General features: G+C 41.5%; 1 protein-coding gene across 7 annotated transcripts in view; it reads left to right on the plus strand.

Moving 5' to 3' along the window:
* Window positions 1-15868, plus strand: part of RALGAPB (Ral GTPase activating protein non-catalytic subunit beta) — a 73273-nt gene that overhangs the window by 46312 nt on the left and 11093 nt on the right. For 5 of the 7 annotated variants that reach the window (XM_077335226.1, XM_077335225.1, XM_077335229.1 and 2 more), the window contains 9 exons: window positions 3545-3678; window positions 4527-4709; window positions 5298-5449; window positions 6209-6396; window positions 7816-7922; window positions 8652-8804; window positions 9428-9637; window positions 10572-10730; window positions 13334-13499. In XM_077335226.1, the coding sequence (XP_077191341.1) occupies window positions 3545-3678; window positions 4527-4709; window positions 5298-5449; window positions 6209-6396; window positions 7816-7922; window positions 8652-8804; window positions 9428-9637; window positions 10572-10730; window positions 13334-13499 (1452 nt within the window). The remainder of the gene's footprint in view (window positions 1-3544; window positions 3679-4526; window positions 4710-5297; window positions 5450-6208; window positions 6397-7815; window positions 7923-8651; window positions 8805-9427; window positions 9638-10571; window positions 10731-13333; window positions 13500-15868) is intronic. The other 2 variants (XM_077335228.1, XM_077335232.1) reach the window with 1 other exon arrangement.

Raw genomic sequence — 15868 nt, forward strand, 5'->3', positions numbered from 1 at the left:
CCAGTATTTTATCTTTTTTTAGAACTGGCTTGAGGAACTGACATAACAGTGCATAATTGTTGTCTATAGCAATCTTGACATTTTTCTCCTGTGGCAAATGAACATAGTCTGCAATGTCCTCCTTTTGTCTTGAAATGTTCCTGTTTCACATTGTTAACATGCACATGTTTGTTTGTTTTGCATTAAGACACTGTGGTGGAAGGCCAGCCTCAAAGGCCATACTACTGATCCCTTTACTAGCTGGTAGAGGTTCCTCTAACTTATGTTGTTGTTAAAATGTGCCTATTCAATACATTTTATAAAAGCAGCCAAACGCCCTAATATTGAGGGAAACAACCTGATATGTATAACTGAAGCATAGTGAGCATAAAGGCACAGTTCAATGTTCAAAAAGCTCATTGGGCAATTTAGAAATGTACATGGCATTTAAAATAAATAGAGAATACATTTTAATACTGCCTGATGCCAATGTATCATTAAGCATGCTTCAAGGCTTATTTACAAAGAATATTTTCATGCCGTGGTCTAAACTAAGTCCTCCCCTGCCGCAACTGAGAGCAATAATGGGGGTTCAGTCAAGTTTATCTCCTTCATGTGTTTTGAGTAGCTACTTTACTCAGTTCTGCTTAGATCTCAGCTCCCTTGACAGGTAAGCAGATCTTGAGAGTGAGCTAATGTCACTGACTTTAGTAATGAGCATGAACTTTAAAAATCTGGTTCAGTTTAGAGCAGCCTCCAAACCAAGCTGGAATTTTCCTGAATTGAACAGGCTGGTTCAGGACTCCCTTTCTAAGGTGGAATTACCGGAAAGGGTTAAATGGCTAGCAGCCATTTCCTGGGCGGTTTTGCTTCCCCTTGCAGCCATTTCAGCCTAACAGTAGAGTGAGTGCACTGTCCACTGTAAGACTGAAATGAGCCATTTCACAAGTCCGTTTTCCTTACCCCCTCTTTCAAGAGAAATTGACAGATTAAATGGCTTGCAGTAATTTAAAGTTAACAGTTGATGGATGGACCCGCTCTGCTCATCTCATAGGTTTAAATGGCTCAGCAACTGAACTGGACAAAAGTCTGGTAAATGGGAACATTGGTTTGGAGACCATGAACTGGTTCAAGTTTATACCATATTTCAGCTTATGAACAAGTTCATGCCTATCCCTACTGGCTGCATACATGAATACTGCAGATAATCTATTCCTACCTAGATGGGGAAGGTAAATTCCTTCCAGAAAAATATAAATAAACTCAACAATCCATTGCTTACTTATACTAAGGGAGAACTTTTAATTTTGCTGATGAAGTTGTTGAACCATGAGATAAATTCTTTCTTTTTGGTAAGCAGGTCAAGTGAGAGTTGCAAGGGAGAAGCCAACTAGCTATATTTAAAAGGAAGTTCATGCATGGGCTGGTGGTTAAGCAGTGTTTTAAAAATTCTGTAATCCTAGCTTACCACTTTCACACCTTCTTCAATGATATGTAACATGTACACAGTGGTCCTTGTATGCATAAAATTGCTTATCATTTTTTTTTACCTTAAATCGCATCTGAGCACACCAGATTCCCTGGGAGTGAGAACCTGCCCCAACTTTGTGCATACTTAAGTTGTTTATGTAAGCCAGCCTTTCTCAACTTTTTTACCATTGAGAAACCCCTGATATAGTCTTCAGGCTTTGAGAAGTGGCATGATCGTGTGGAATATGGTTGGAAAGCATAGCTGTCTACATGCCCACCCAGGGTCCCCCACCCCCTCCAGGCCCATCATTGGCCATTTCGGGGGGGGGGGTTGGGTGAGTTGACATGACCATATAGGGTCATATCACCCAATAAATGTTGAACTCCCACCCATTTGAGAAACCCTGTCAGGGGCATCACCCCCCCCCCCCCCAGTTTCACAGAAGCTTGATGTAAGCCATGTAAGATAAAGCACTATGTAGATTACTCTTGTCACAGCCAGTTCAGATATTCAATTGAGGCATCCTTTTTCAGAAATAGGAGTTCCGTGCCGAGCATTTAGGGTAGCAGCATAACAAATGGGTGGGAAATGCAGACTTTGAACAGATGATGCTGCCTTGGTTTGTAGTAGGTTAAATCAAGCATTTTTTTTTTTACTTTAGAGAGTTCTAAATTTTTAAACTAATAATCCTCTTCTCCTCTGAGGCAGCTGTGTTTCTCCTTGAAGGCACTCACAATATAAAACATCAATAGCAAATGTGTAAACAAACTATAAAACCTTTCTGAAAAGAGTAATAAAACCACAGCAAGGGGACTAACATAAAACCATAGTATTAAGGTAACAGCAGGGTACTTGAAGCATTTGAAAGGGTTGCTGATGTAAACAAACCTTACTTTTTAATCCTTCAAACTAGCAACAAAGGTATATTTATGCACCTCGGCAGGGAGCTCATTCCACAGCCTTAGGGCAAAAGGATTTTAGTGAATTAATTCTTCATCTTGCTGTAGCTTAAGCCAATATAGTTTGCAATTGATCTGTGGATGTATTTATGTGGCATGCTCATGTGGAATGAGCGTGTGGCAGTATTCCAAGAAGTAACATGGAATTGCCGTATGCTGTGCACTTCAGAGCTTGAGAAGCAGTGGCATGAGATGTCTGGGAAGGGGCTACCAGTGGTACAATGTGGGAAAGACAGTCTTCAGGAAAGGGGTACGACAGCAGTGGTGGCCTTGTTAGAGAGGGAGGACTATGTAGCAGGAGGCAAGTAACTGTCAGGGTCAGGGGAAAACCTGGTCATGGAGGGTGGCTGCTTTCTGTGTCACAGAGAAGCACTTCCTAGGAATCTGGATGGGGAAGTGGCAAAGAAGGGGAGTCTGGAGAGAGAAGATCAGTGAATAAGGAATAAGCACCCAAAGGCTGAGGACAAGTGGGTAGTTAAGGGGAAGAGGATAGTTTGAAAGGCGGAAGGAAGACGGAGCAGTGGCCCATCCGGTTATCCTATTTGGTAGTGTTGAGGTTAGGGTCTCGTACAGAATGAGATTCTGTGCTGGGCCCAGATCATGAAAGGCTTTAAATCCTAAATTGAGCCCAAAATCATAGGAGAGGTGTCTTTGTGCAGAGCCCTGTAAAGACTGAATTAAGTAATGTACTTGTTCTGTTTTTGGACTTGGAAGAAGGGCAAAATGGGGAAAGTCCGTTAGGAAAGGTTAGGGGTCTGATAGTGCTGGTGCACTTCAGCCATTTTCAGGTGCCACGTCTTAATGTCAGCTGCTGCCACTTTGAAGTTTAAAATTCTGACTCTTATTTCCGAAGTTTAAATGTGTGTTAATATTTTACAGTTAATCCAAGCATATTGGGTTGGGTTCCCAATTTGCTTGGCTTAACTGTAAAATATAGCAGGTAGCTTCTACTTGTTGATTTTTAACCTGTGTGAACTGTTGGATGTTTTGCTTCCCAGACCAATGTGTTCATTCTGTTTTATGTGCATACTGTGGCTGCTTGGGCTTCTGCCTGATGGCATTGCTTTGCTGGTTGTTACTAATGCTTAGTTGTTTTCCTTCCCTGTGGTGTGTGGTATTGGGGTTCATATCCTAGCTCTTCATACAGATACAGCAGCCGGACTCCTGATTCGCAGCATTCATTTGGTAACACAAAGGCTCAACGGACAGTGGAGGCAAGAAATGAGCATCTCATTGGCTGCATTAGAACTTCTTTCTGGCTTGGCTAAGGTAAGTTCCAGGCAGACTCTTTTCTTGTGACTCTTTGTTAGACTTGGCTTTAAGTTCTCTGGCCATCCTTAACCATTTATTCCTTCCTGATGATAATATTGTGGAGGGTTTTGCTGCTGCTTTAGGTAGCCATCCTCTGCACCCTTACCTGGAAACATGCCCTGTTGAATAAAGTGAGACTTACTATAAGGAGGCACACATAGGGAACATGCGACAAAAATGCATAGTTTGCTGAAGACTTCTATTTCCTGTAGTTGAGATTTTTGTTCTTTCCATGGCTGAAGATTCAAATTGAAGAAGAAGAAGATGAAGAAGAGTTGGTTTTTATATGCCGCTTTTCCCTACCCGAAGGAGGCTCAAAGCGGCTTACAGTCGCCTTCCCATTCCTCTCCCCACAACAGACACCCTGTGGGGTGGGTGAGGCTGAGAGAGCCCTGATATCACTGCCCGGTCAGAACAGCTTTATCAGTGCTGTGGCGAGCCCAAGGTCACCCAGCTGGTTGCATGTGGGGGAGCGCAGAATCGAACCTGGCATGCCAGATTAGAAGTCCGCACTCCTAACCACTACACCAAACTGGCTCTATTGAATAGCATCTGTGCCAAAACAGAATAAATGAGCAAATGGCCACAGGGTTTTTAAAACCAAGTGGCAAAGCAGTTATAATGGCACCAAAATATATAATCCCTGCAGGATGTTGTGTTGTTCTCCTTCATCTAACTTTTTTCCCCTTGTTCCTTTATGGCCCCCAAGGATCCTGGCATTACACTTTACATAGACGTATAAGTGGGAAGCTCAACATTTTGGGGGAGGTTTCCAGCTGAACATTTGTCTGTGCTGCCCAATTCAGGTGAAGGTTGCTGTTGATTCTTCTGACAGGAAGAGAGCAATTAGCTCAGTATGCTGCTACATTGTGTATCAGTGCAGCCGTCCTGCCCCTCTCCACTCCCGAGATCTGCACTCCATGATAGTAGCAGCATTCCAGTGTCTCTGCGTCTGGCTCACTGAACATCCAGATATGCTTGATGAAAAGGTAAGTGCAGCTGAGCTGTTTCTGTCTCATGTGTAGGGAGACAAAGATTTTTGAAAGCAAGTAGGTGGAAAACCTATGATGGTGTTAGGCAGCAGCTAGTGTTAGGCTGCTTTGTCCAAAGAAGGATATTAACTCTCCTAGCTATGAAGCAGATTCAGTAATTGGTAGAGGTAGCACAGGGCACATTGGGGACCCAAAGGATCTGGTCATGTCTAATTTTTATTTTTCCTCTTGGGCTTTTTATTTCCGTATCTTCCTGAATTTTTAGGCTGTTTCTTTTTTTTTTAGGCTGATTTTTAGGCTGAATCTCCATACAAGTGGAGTCACCAGGAGTCTAGGCCACTTACAACAAAACCAAGAGGCTTTCTTCTCTCTAAGCTCATACAGCAGGCAGTGCTTCATAGATGTAGATTAAATTTACACTTTAAAACAATGGCTTTTGACATTATGGTCAAAAGAGAACTGATGTGATGTAGTCATTTTGAGGCCAACAGCAGGATCAGGTCCCCATTTGACCATGAAGCTCACTATGTGATCTTGAGCCAGTCTTTCTCAACTTAACCAACAATTTAATGCTTTCCCCTCTAGGACTGCTTAAAAGAAGTGCTAGAGATTGTAGAACTAGGCATCTCAGGAAGTAAATCCAGAAACAGCGAGCAAGAGGTCAAATACAAAGGAGATAAAGAGCCAAACCCAGCTTCCATGAGGGTGAAGGATGCTGCTGAAGCTACACTCACATGGTATGGAAGATTGCTTACCATAGTTTACTGTTTGCTAGTATGACGAACATGTGTCAATTAGGACAGTGATGGTTGTCTTCTTCCTCATGGGTGGTGAGATTCTGCTTATGCAAGCTGTTCAATGCCTACAATTGCATATGACTTTTAGTCAGCTCCTTTTGTGTTGATTAAAATAATAAGAATATGTTCATGTTTTAGAAACATTATCTAAACCAGCCTTTCTCAACTTTTTACCTTTGAGAAAACCCCCCTTAAACATTCTTCAGGCTTAGAGGAACCCTAGAAGTGGTGCAGTCATGTAGGATATGGTTGGGAAGCAAAGCTGTGTACATTATGGGGCCCCTCCCCTTCCCATCCCCTCCAGGCCCATCATTGGCTGTTTTTTTTTGGGGGGGGAGGTCAACATGGTCATATCACTTAATAAATGTTTAACAAATTTTAACTCCCACCCATTCAGGAAACCCACCCAGGTCTGTCAAGAAACCACAAGGTTTCACAGGGTTGAGAAATATTTGCTTCTTCCTTTGGAGCAGAATTGTGCCAAGTGCAGAAACTCCCATGCAGGCCTCAGATGCAATGATTATATTAGTTAGGGACATAGACTAAATGCGTCCTTAAGATAATAGTTCATTTGGGTAGATTTATTTTATTTAGAATTTTTTAATGCTGCCTCTACGGTGAACCTGTTCAAGATTTAATTGTTCCTATGTATAGTCCTTTGAGAATGGCATTTGACTCAACCAGTCTCTTGTTTTGCAGTATTATGCAAATACTTGGAGCTTTTCCTTCTCCCAGTGGCCCTGCCTCCCCTTGCAGCTTGGTGAATGAGGTCACTTTAATTAAATACTCCCGTCTGCCTTCCATAAACAAATACAGCTTTCGATACTTTGTCCTGGATAACAGCGTCATCCTTGCGATGTTGGAGCAGCCCTTAGGGAATGAACAAAGTGAGTAGATCCCCCTGGGGCTTTTTCACGTAGGTATAGCACAGCCTTCTGCAGAATGAGGGCAAGAGTTGTACACTGTAGTACAAAGAATGATGTAGTGGTTGACATGCTATATAAGATATGTGAGACCAAAATTTGAATACCTCTCAGCTCTGAAAGTCAATATCTCCCAGCCTAACCTACCTTGCAGGGTAGTAGTTAGGATACAGTGGAGGCGGGGAAGACGGGACTCATAAGTTGCTTCAGGAAGAGCAAGCTATATCTGATATATATTTGTTGCAAGGTATTGGGAGACATGAATATTGGCAGAGGGTAGACACAGTTCTGGCAAGAGTCTCCAGAATACATAAATGTCTACTAGGGTATACTTCCTTGATTGTGTTCGATAATAATGGAAATTATGTTTTAAAACAAATCATACATGGAACTGTAGAATTACAAAGCTTAAAGTCTCTTTTGGTGAATGATCTTGAGTTTGTGATCTTCAGACTACCTAGATCAGCATCTGAATCAGCTGTCTATAATAAACAGATGTGTATATGACGTTAAAATATAGCTATAGCTGAACGAGGTACTAATGAGAGAATTTTTGAAAACAGAAAATACTGAACCTTTCATTTGAAGCTAGTTGATACTTCCAAAGGTGAAAAAAGTGATTTTTCCTCTGGATGGGAAAAATCTTAATGCTGTTCGTAATAAATACTGGGTTTTTTGACTGCTTGCCCTTAAGGTTGACATACAGCTGAATACATTTTGTCTCACCATCAGAATAACCTGGGTGATATCAAACATTTACTTTATGCTTGCATAAATCAGGAGAAAGGGTGTTTATTTCTGATTCTCCCCCCCCCCCCCCCAATGCAGATTCTGTCTCTCTGCTTAATGTTTCTAGATATCTCCTGAATCCGGGGTCAGTGTCTGGGAGGGTATTACGGGAGGTGGGAAGCAAGGAAGTTCCCCTGAAACAAAGCATTGCTAGCAGTTTGTTGGGCATAACAATATGTCATATGTAACAGGAGAGCTTGCTCAAACACTTGTGGTTTGGGTTTCTTTTACTCAGAACTTTTATTTTCAAATCATGCTCAGTAAGATCACCCTTGAAGTATTGTGTTAGGTAAGAATTTTTAATATATTTGTAGTGCTTTTTGAAAATCCTGAAGCACTCCACATTGAATATCTCAGTAATCTTTACAATGATCTTGGAAGGTATGTCAGCGTTATCCTCATGCTGCAGATGGGAGGATGGCTGAGTAGGTGATCTACTATATAGATTTATGAAAATAAGTTGAACTGGAACTTCCTAGTTTACAGCTGAAACTCTGTATTTGGTTGGTATTGCAGTATGTCTTAATGCTTACAATGGCATAATGTTATATTTATTTGATCTCTGAAGCGTTGTATTTACTTCTTTTCCCCTAGATGATTTTTTCCCTTCCGTCACAATTCTGATCCGTGGGATGTCTGGGAGACATGCATGGGCCCAGCAGCTTTGTCTTTTGCCAAGAGGAGCCAAAGCAAATCAGAAGGTCTTTGTCGAAGCCCGTAGGGAAACGGTCTGCCACATTAAAAATTTGTCTCCAGGCAGCTGTGAGAGGCTATAAATGTTACAGTTATCCCGTAATGATCAATTAGTTTTAGCTTAACTTGATGTAATTACGTTTCTATTCAGGCAGTGCAGCAGTGTAGCTACTTCACTTTTTTGTAATCTTCCTTGAGTCAGTTGCTGGAGAAACTATAAATGAAGTAAATAAATACTCCACCTCTTCAAATCTGAGGTGTCCCGTCAAAGACTGCAATTTATTCATTGTAAGGGTCCTTAATGTAATGGTGAGATTTTCAAATATAGTTGAATTCCTGTGCTTGCAATCCAAATATGAAGATAGGTGGTAATTAAAAGACGGTGTGTACAGGCATAAAGGGTATAAACCTTCAGGCACAGGTGTGACTTCCCAACATGTTCTCTTGTTAACATAGAAGATGTTAAAGACAGGATGCTCCACAGATCTGTAGCCTTTTCATATCTACCTGCTTTATTTTATGATTTGGAAAGTTCTGAGAGATGATTCAAACAAAATCAAATATGATCCTTGACTTTGAAGCAGGTAAACCATGAAGGAAGCTGTGTTAACATCTTGCTATAGAACAATGAAAAAACTCAGTTGCTGTTATTATATCATCAATATTTGCAATATTTTACATACTTTCCTCCCTTGAAATAGATGCAATATTTTACATACTTTCCTCCCTTGAAACAGATGTTTGTCCCAGAACCTCGTCCTGCTCCAAAGAATGATGTTGGACTCAAATATAGCGTGAAACACAGGCCATTTCCTGAGGAAGTGGACAAGATTCCTTTTGTAAAAGCTGACCTGAGCATTCCAGACTTACATGAAATAGTTACTGAGGAAGTAAGAAGTTTATAGTATTTTAATGATTTTTTTCATGCCTTCTTATAGTAAAATTTGCTCACGCATTCCAGTTAAGGGCTAACCGTAGTTTTCTCAGAAATTTTACTGCTGTATTCGTATGACCAAAACTTACTGCAGGGTGCATGGTGTGCATTTCAGCAGCAATATCCAGTGGAAATGGTAAAACCCTCAGGACAGTTATTGTACTCTGAGCAAAGCATTGCTGCGTCAGAGCTCTTCTTCCAGGAAGTTGCTACTTGTCAGGAATGGAATATCCTGTTACCTTGGAAAGTGAAAACTCACATTGGTTTTTGCTGTCTTGCATTAATTTTGTGGGGAGGGTCCTTCGGGGAGGGCGGTATATAAATCTAAATAAATAAAATAAAAAAATAAATAAAATATACAAATGCTGAGCAGCAGGGACTATTGCATCTTAGTCTAGCACCTGAAAAATAGTCCCAGTCAGAACGTTATTGAACTAAACCCAGGAGCGAAACTGCAGCAGCTTTTCAAATGCCACCACTTCAGAGCTGTCTGGCTTAGCAGAGAAAGTGTACTGCCCTTCCTAGGCAGCTGCCCTCAGCCATTCTCTGTGTCTGAACTACATTTCAAATATGTTTCAGCTTGAAGAGCGACATGAGAAACTGAGGAACGGGATGGAACAGCAAGTTTTCTACGAGAAGTCTATAGAGCAGCGGATGGAAGAAGCATGGCGGAAGAAGAGTTTCCCTGATCCCATCACAGAGTGCAAGCCGCCGCCTTCTGCACAGGAGTTCCAAACTGCACGCCTCTTCCTCTCTCACTTTGGATTTCTGTCACTAGAAGCATTGAAGGTGACCTGGCACAACTTGGCTTAATAGGGTGCAGTTTGCTTCAAATGCTAATATTTATTTAGCATAACATTAAATGTTAGGCAGAGCTGTATGATAAATGATAAAATAATAATAGCCTTGAGAACTGTTTCCTGAATGAGTTAACTACTACGATGCTCTTGGCCTTTGTATGTGAGCTGATATATGTTCAGCAGATTTGAGGTAATTGTATACTCTAAAATTATTTTTTTCATCCCTAGTCTTATATTTTTTTATGGAAAAGAAAAGTACATTTATGTTTGTAACATTTTTAAATACATTCCCCCCATTACACTTGCTAGTTGGAGAGCTACTTGTGTGTTTTCTTTAATACAATATTAAGATTGCATTGTTGTTGCATCCCTATACTGAGCAATGGCAGTATTTCTCCTTTCTTTTAGTTGTTGCTGTTGTATTCTGTTCTAGAATGTAAACAGTAAACAGGGACTCTTCCATTCCCCCCTCCTCCACGGTGCAATATTCTTGCTAACTGGCTAGTTCCCAAATGTGGGAACTAAATCTTACCTTCTTGCGTTGCTGCATACTGATGCAAGCTCCTCCCCATTTGAAGGTAGGTTCAGATGGGTAGCCATGTTGGTCTAAAGCAGTAGGACCAAGTTTGAGTCCAGTGGCACCTTTAAAACCAGCAAATTTAATTCTGGGTATAAGCTTTTGTGTGCATGCACACATGTTATCTGAAGAAGTGTGTATGCACATGAACACTTATACCCAGAATCAAACTTTGTTTTTTTTAAAGGTATCACTGAACTCAAACTTTCTTCCTCTCCAAATGTTAGTAGTAATACTTGGATCTTATCTAGTAAATCTGCTACAAATCATCAAATTTAAATTGCTCATCACAATTGATAGATAACCACAAAAGTATACAGTCTGAGTTACTTCTTTGTTTGCTCAGGAACCTGCTAACAGTAGACTACCTCCTCACCTGATTGCACTTGATTCTTCCTTACCTGGCTTTTTTGATGATATTGGCTACCTGGATCTGCTGCCATGTCGCCCTTTTGATACAGTTTTCATTTTCTACATGAAGGCTGGCCAAAAAACAAGTCAAGAAGTAAGTTTTGTGCCAATTTTGCTTTGTTTGCTTTTGCTTTAGAGAGAGTTTTTGGGGTGTGAAATATTGTTGTGGATCAGAAAAACTCAATATATGAATTTTGTGTAGCTGGTGGCAAGCAAGAACGCTGTTTTCAGATCCCTGTAAAAATTGATCTCTGCAAGCCTTTAGAACAATGTTGATTAGTGAGACTTCATATGCAGTTATCTTGAAATGCTGACACCCATCCGAACTCAACATTATTTATACAACATCATCAATGTGCATGAAGCCTTGCAGAGTTTCACAAGCAAACACAATGTGTCCTTGTCCCCAAGGATCATTGCAGAAATCCTGTTCTCTTTGATTTAATAACAACATTAAATTTCCCTAAGATTCTTTTTTCCTTGTAGAAGATTTGCAACAATGTATTGCTGTCAGCTGTTTGGAATGTTTTTCTATAATTGAGAAAAGTGCTTACTTGGCTACTTTTGAAAAATTACAGATCTTTGACAAATTAAATCTGTACTGAGATAAGCTGGATTTTGCAACCTGTATCTATATGCCATTAGCAAACTTGGCCAAAATGCAAGGTACTTAAATCCAGTTACTGGAGCAGTGAATGGGCAAGCCCCAGGTTTGTAGAAAAATGTGAAATCTTTAAAAACCTGAAATATTATGGAATAAAAAAAGAACCAAAAATGATAAAAGGAGTACCTATGGCTTTACGCTATGGATTCCCTCACTCACCATTGCTAGGGCAACCACAGCTTTCCTGTGCTTGTTTCTGTAAATAAAAAGAAGGGGGAGAGGGCAAAGTTCTTTACAGGCCCAGTTTGGTCTTTGAGGGAGGACTCATTGACTCCAGACCTATTCTGCCACCTCCAGGTAGGGAAATTCCTGGAGATCTTGTAGAGTCTGATTAAGGCAGGATTTGGGGAAGGAGAGAGGCTTGAGGCAAATATAATGCCTTAGAGTCCACCCTCAAAAGCAGATTTTCTCCAGGAGGACAGATCTGTGTCATCTGTAGTACAGTTGTAATTCTGGGAGACTTCCAGATCCCATCTGGAAGCTGGCAACCCAAGATCTAGAAGTAAGCTTTGGGTAATACCACTTGAGTTCCATGACTCAACTAGGCCTGACTACTTGCTCCTGGTCAATAGCAACCACCCTATGGCAATCAGTGTGGTGTAGTGGTTAGAGCTTCAGACTAGGAGCTGGAGGATCCATGTTTGAATCCCCATCTTGCTGTGTAAGCTAATCACTTGGGTGATTTTGGACCAGTCACACACTTTCAGTCTAACCTACCTCCCAGGTTTGTTGTGGGGATAAAAAGGAAAGGAGAATAATGTAAGCAAGTTTGATCCCCACTGTGTAGAAAAGTGGACAATAAATGAGATAAATAATATAGCTGAATATGGGAAGCAGATGAAAGGTAGGTTGGTTAATGGCTAAGAAGGCGGGAATTAGGCAGGCAAATGGGAGAAGATATGGAGGTTGTCAGGAAAAGAGAAAATAATGTGTGTGTGTGGGGGGGGGGAATTGAGGTGCCACCCCAGAAGTCCTTGAGGGTTCCCTACCAGGCAAGTGGGCCTGGCCCAGTGGCTGACATTACCCAGATGGGCCAGTTTTTGTAGGTAGAGGGTTCTGATCAGAGGAGCCTAAGACAGAAGAGCAGATAAAGGTAGGTTGTTGGGTGTGAAGAAAGTAGGGTTGTCATCTCCAGGTCAGGACATTCCTAGAGATTTGTGGGTGGAGCCTGGGGAGAGTAGGGTTGGGGAGAGACCTCTTAGTGCCGTAATTCCATAGATTCCATCTTCCAAAGTGTCCATTGCCTCCAGGGTAACTTGAGTATCACCCTCCAGGTGGGGCCTGAAGATAGATGTCAGCTATCCCAGTTCCACATGGCCTGCAAATAGAGCTCTTCTGCCAGGCATTTGGTCAGGGCCAGTGACAACATCTGCCAGGCATTTGGTCAGGGCCAGTGACAACAAGCTCAGGGTTCCCATTGATTTGTCATTGTTATGAGTTAAAATTTCCATGAAAATAAAATGTTCCTTATGTTCATTGTTGTGGCGTGTCTGTATCTTATTTTGAAGGGATGTTTAAACATTACCATAGCGATCAGAGAGCGCTAGGGCAGTGGTTGAGAGTAGAGGAGTAAACTATCCCCCCCCTCGGGCCTCAGTACAATTGTCAAGCGTTGAGTGGTCCCCGGTGATAAAAAGGTTGGGGACCACTGTTCTATATGGCACTTAGTTTTCACTGTCTGTACAGGAACTTCTTCTCGACCAAGTTGTCCACCTTCACTTTCATATAGCAGTGATGTTTAAGAGCTTTCTTTATAAAAGTTGTGTTTGAATTCTGTTCCCAGTACCATTTCCTATTGAAGTTCCTCTTCCTGCTTGAATGGGGTTGTCACATACACACAGCCCAGGGCTGTATTCCTAGTTGACGTTAACAATTTGTACCATACTGTCAGTTCTATTTAACTTGCTGTGCTGATAAGTCTTGATACTTCAAGAAGCCCTTGTCAAAACTGAGAATGTCTTTTTGAGGCTTCAATAAGGGATTTGCTGCATAGCCATCTGTTCTTACCGCAGTGCTCATAATTTTTCTTCTAGATCTTGAAAAATGCAGAGTCTTCCAGGAGTGTTCAGTCACACTTCCTAGAGTTTTTGCTTTCTCTTGGTTGGTCAGTTGATGTAGGAAAACACCCTGGATGGACAGGGCACGTTTCAACTAGTTGGTCCATTAACAGTTTCTGCGATGACGAGGAAGCTGAACAAGGTAAGAGGCTTTCAGGAAGAGTTTTGTTTGCTTTAGTATCTCTGTCTTTATGATGTCCTTTCACCTTCAGAGCATTTGCTTTAACACTTTTTTCCCCATATGCATGTCTGCTTTGCACTGAACACTGGCTTCGTTCTAATTGGGCCTCTTAACAACAGGAGACTTTCAGAAACAGGAAAATCTGTACTGTTACAATCTGGCAAACACATTGCATTGTGTGCATGTTTCCTGTATGAATTTGGAAGGTGATGTCAGAATCGAGAAGCTGTGGTTCATAACAAAAAAAATTTCCATCAAGGAAAAAGAATTTATGGAATTTGGGCAGTAGTGAGTAAAAAAAAAGAAATGTAAAATATAAATTGGAGTAGGGAAAGTGCCTGCAAGACACAAACTGATCGTTTAAAACAACAACAACAACAGCACCTGAAAGGCTTTTTTAGAAGTAATGATAAAAGCAAAGCTGTGGGCCCGGACAGAACTCTCTGGGTTCCACAAGGACCATTTATGCACTGGGAACTTCGCTGCCCCAGCTCTCATGCAGGAGCACAAATTGGGGGCGGATGAGGTGCACTGGGCCAAATGCTCCCCCGTGCGGGTGCAGGAAGAGGTGGGGCAACCTGCTACAACTAAAACTCCAGCCTGCAGCCTGGCATGAAACCTCCAGTGCATAAACGGTCAAGGTCTGCAAGACAGAGCTTTTCCACCAGGCATTTGGTTGAGGCCAGTGGTGATCCCAGGGTATGAGATCGAGTTGTCCCCTCCTCTCTGGTTCCTGGGCACAGTGTTAGACTAAGTTCAGAGCCACTTGATGATCTACCCCTGATTCTTTTCTTTTTTTACATCAAATAAATAAATAAAAACAAGCAAGGATCACAAAGAAATCTTGGGAAGGGACTAAGAGAAGAAAATAGTCCTTTTCCTATCTCATTCTACCCAGCTATTCTCCACCCCATCTCCATTTACCCTCTTTCAGCTGCCCCCTTGTCTCATTTCCTGCCTCCTATTCTTACTTTAAAATTAGGGGAAGAAGTAGGGTTTTACTGGCTGCAGGCTCCGTCTTCCAGTTTTAGCAGAAGAGCTCAATTGCCCTTAATTAAAGAAGTTTCCTTAATTAAGTTGCCCTTTATTAAAGTAGAAGAATTAAAGAAGTTTCCTTTCTGACAGGCATGGCTGAATGCTGCCCTCTGCTGTTGAGGTTTCCAGTGTCTTTAATAGAATACACCCTGCACACACCCTGTTACTAATGCAGTGGAGAGGGCAGAATTGAGGTTCATTACCACCTCTTGTTTTTTGTTTTTTGTTTATATCTCCACCAGTAATAAAGACCTTCTCCTTCCCTGCCCAAGGTTCTTTCCCTCTCCAGGTTACAGTCTTCAATATTGACATGCTGAGGTCTACAAGGTTGCAGCCACTGATGGTTACAAATGTATTTTGGAACCAGCTGGCGGGGCTGACAGGGGCAGTGAGGCTTGTCTGTATATGAGTGATCTCATGGACTCTTACAGCTGTGCAGAAATAGGACACTATAAGAGGCTGTTGCAAGGGCAGAAGCTGATACTTTCCCCTCTTTCTTATCAGGAGTAGACAAGAACTTGGTACTTCCACAGGTTTATGGCATTGTGATGGAAAAATGGAGTTGATGAGTCATTTTAGGACAGAAAAAGGGAGGGTGGAGGTGGCTCTTTTGGAAGGTTGAGTGAGCACTGGCAGTGTATAATGTGGTTTGTCAAGCAACACAAAATCATCTATTTCTTGTAATCTTCTGTTAATGATATTGGTAGTCTTTAGATTCCTTTTCAGTTAACCAAAACTTCTTGATGAGAATTACCAGTGTCAGTTTTGAACGTGAGACAGCTGTTGTCACATGTCATTCCTTAAGGATGTGTTCAGCCTTTTGCTTGATCTTTTTTGTGCCTATACTTTTACCCTGACAAGGATTTCCAAGGTGGATTCCAATGTAAACATACTTTAAAAATATATAGATTAGCAAACAATAAATCAAGAGCATAGCATTAAAATAAGATGCAGCACTAGCTCAAAATAATAAAATCTAAAATCAGCTAATGCAATGTCAATGAAGTGGCAGTAAAAATGAACAGGTAAATTCAAAAGCAATTCCGTCTAACCATCCGGAAGAAGTTCCTGACAGTTAGAGCAGTTTTTCAGTGGAACAGGCTTCCTCGGGAGGTGGTGGGTTCTCCATCTTTGGAAATTTTTAAACCGGCTAGATAGCCATCTGACGGAGAGGCTGATTCTGTGAAGGCAAAGGGGTGGCAGGTTACAGTAGATGAGCGATAGGGATGTGAGTGTCCTGCATAGTGCAGGGGGTTGGACTAATGACCCATGAGGTCCCTTCCAATTCTGTTATT

The sequence above is a fragment of the Paroedura picta genome, chromosome 4 (assembly GCF_049243985.1).
Source record: "Paroedura picta isolate Pp20150507F chromosome 4, Ppicta_v3.0, whole genome shotgun sequence".
Lineage (NCBI taxonomy): Eukaryota > Metazoa > Chordata > Lepidosauria > Squamata > Gekkonidae > Paroedura > Paroedura picta.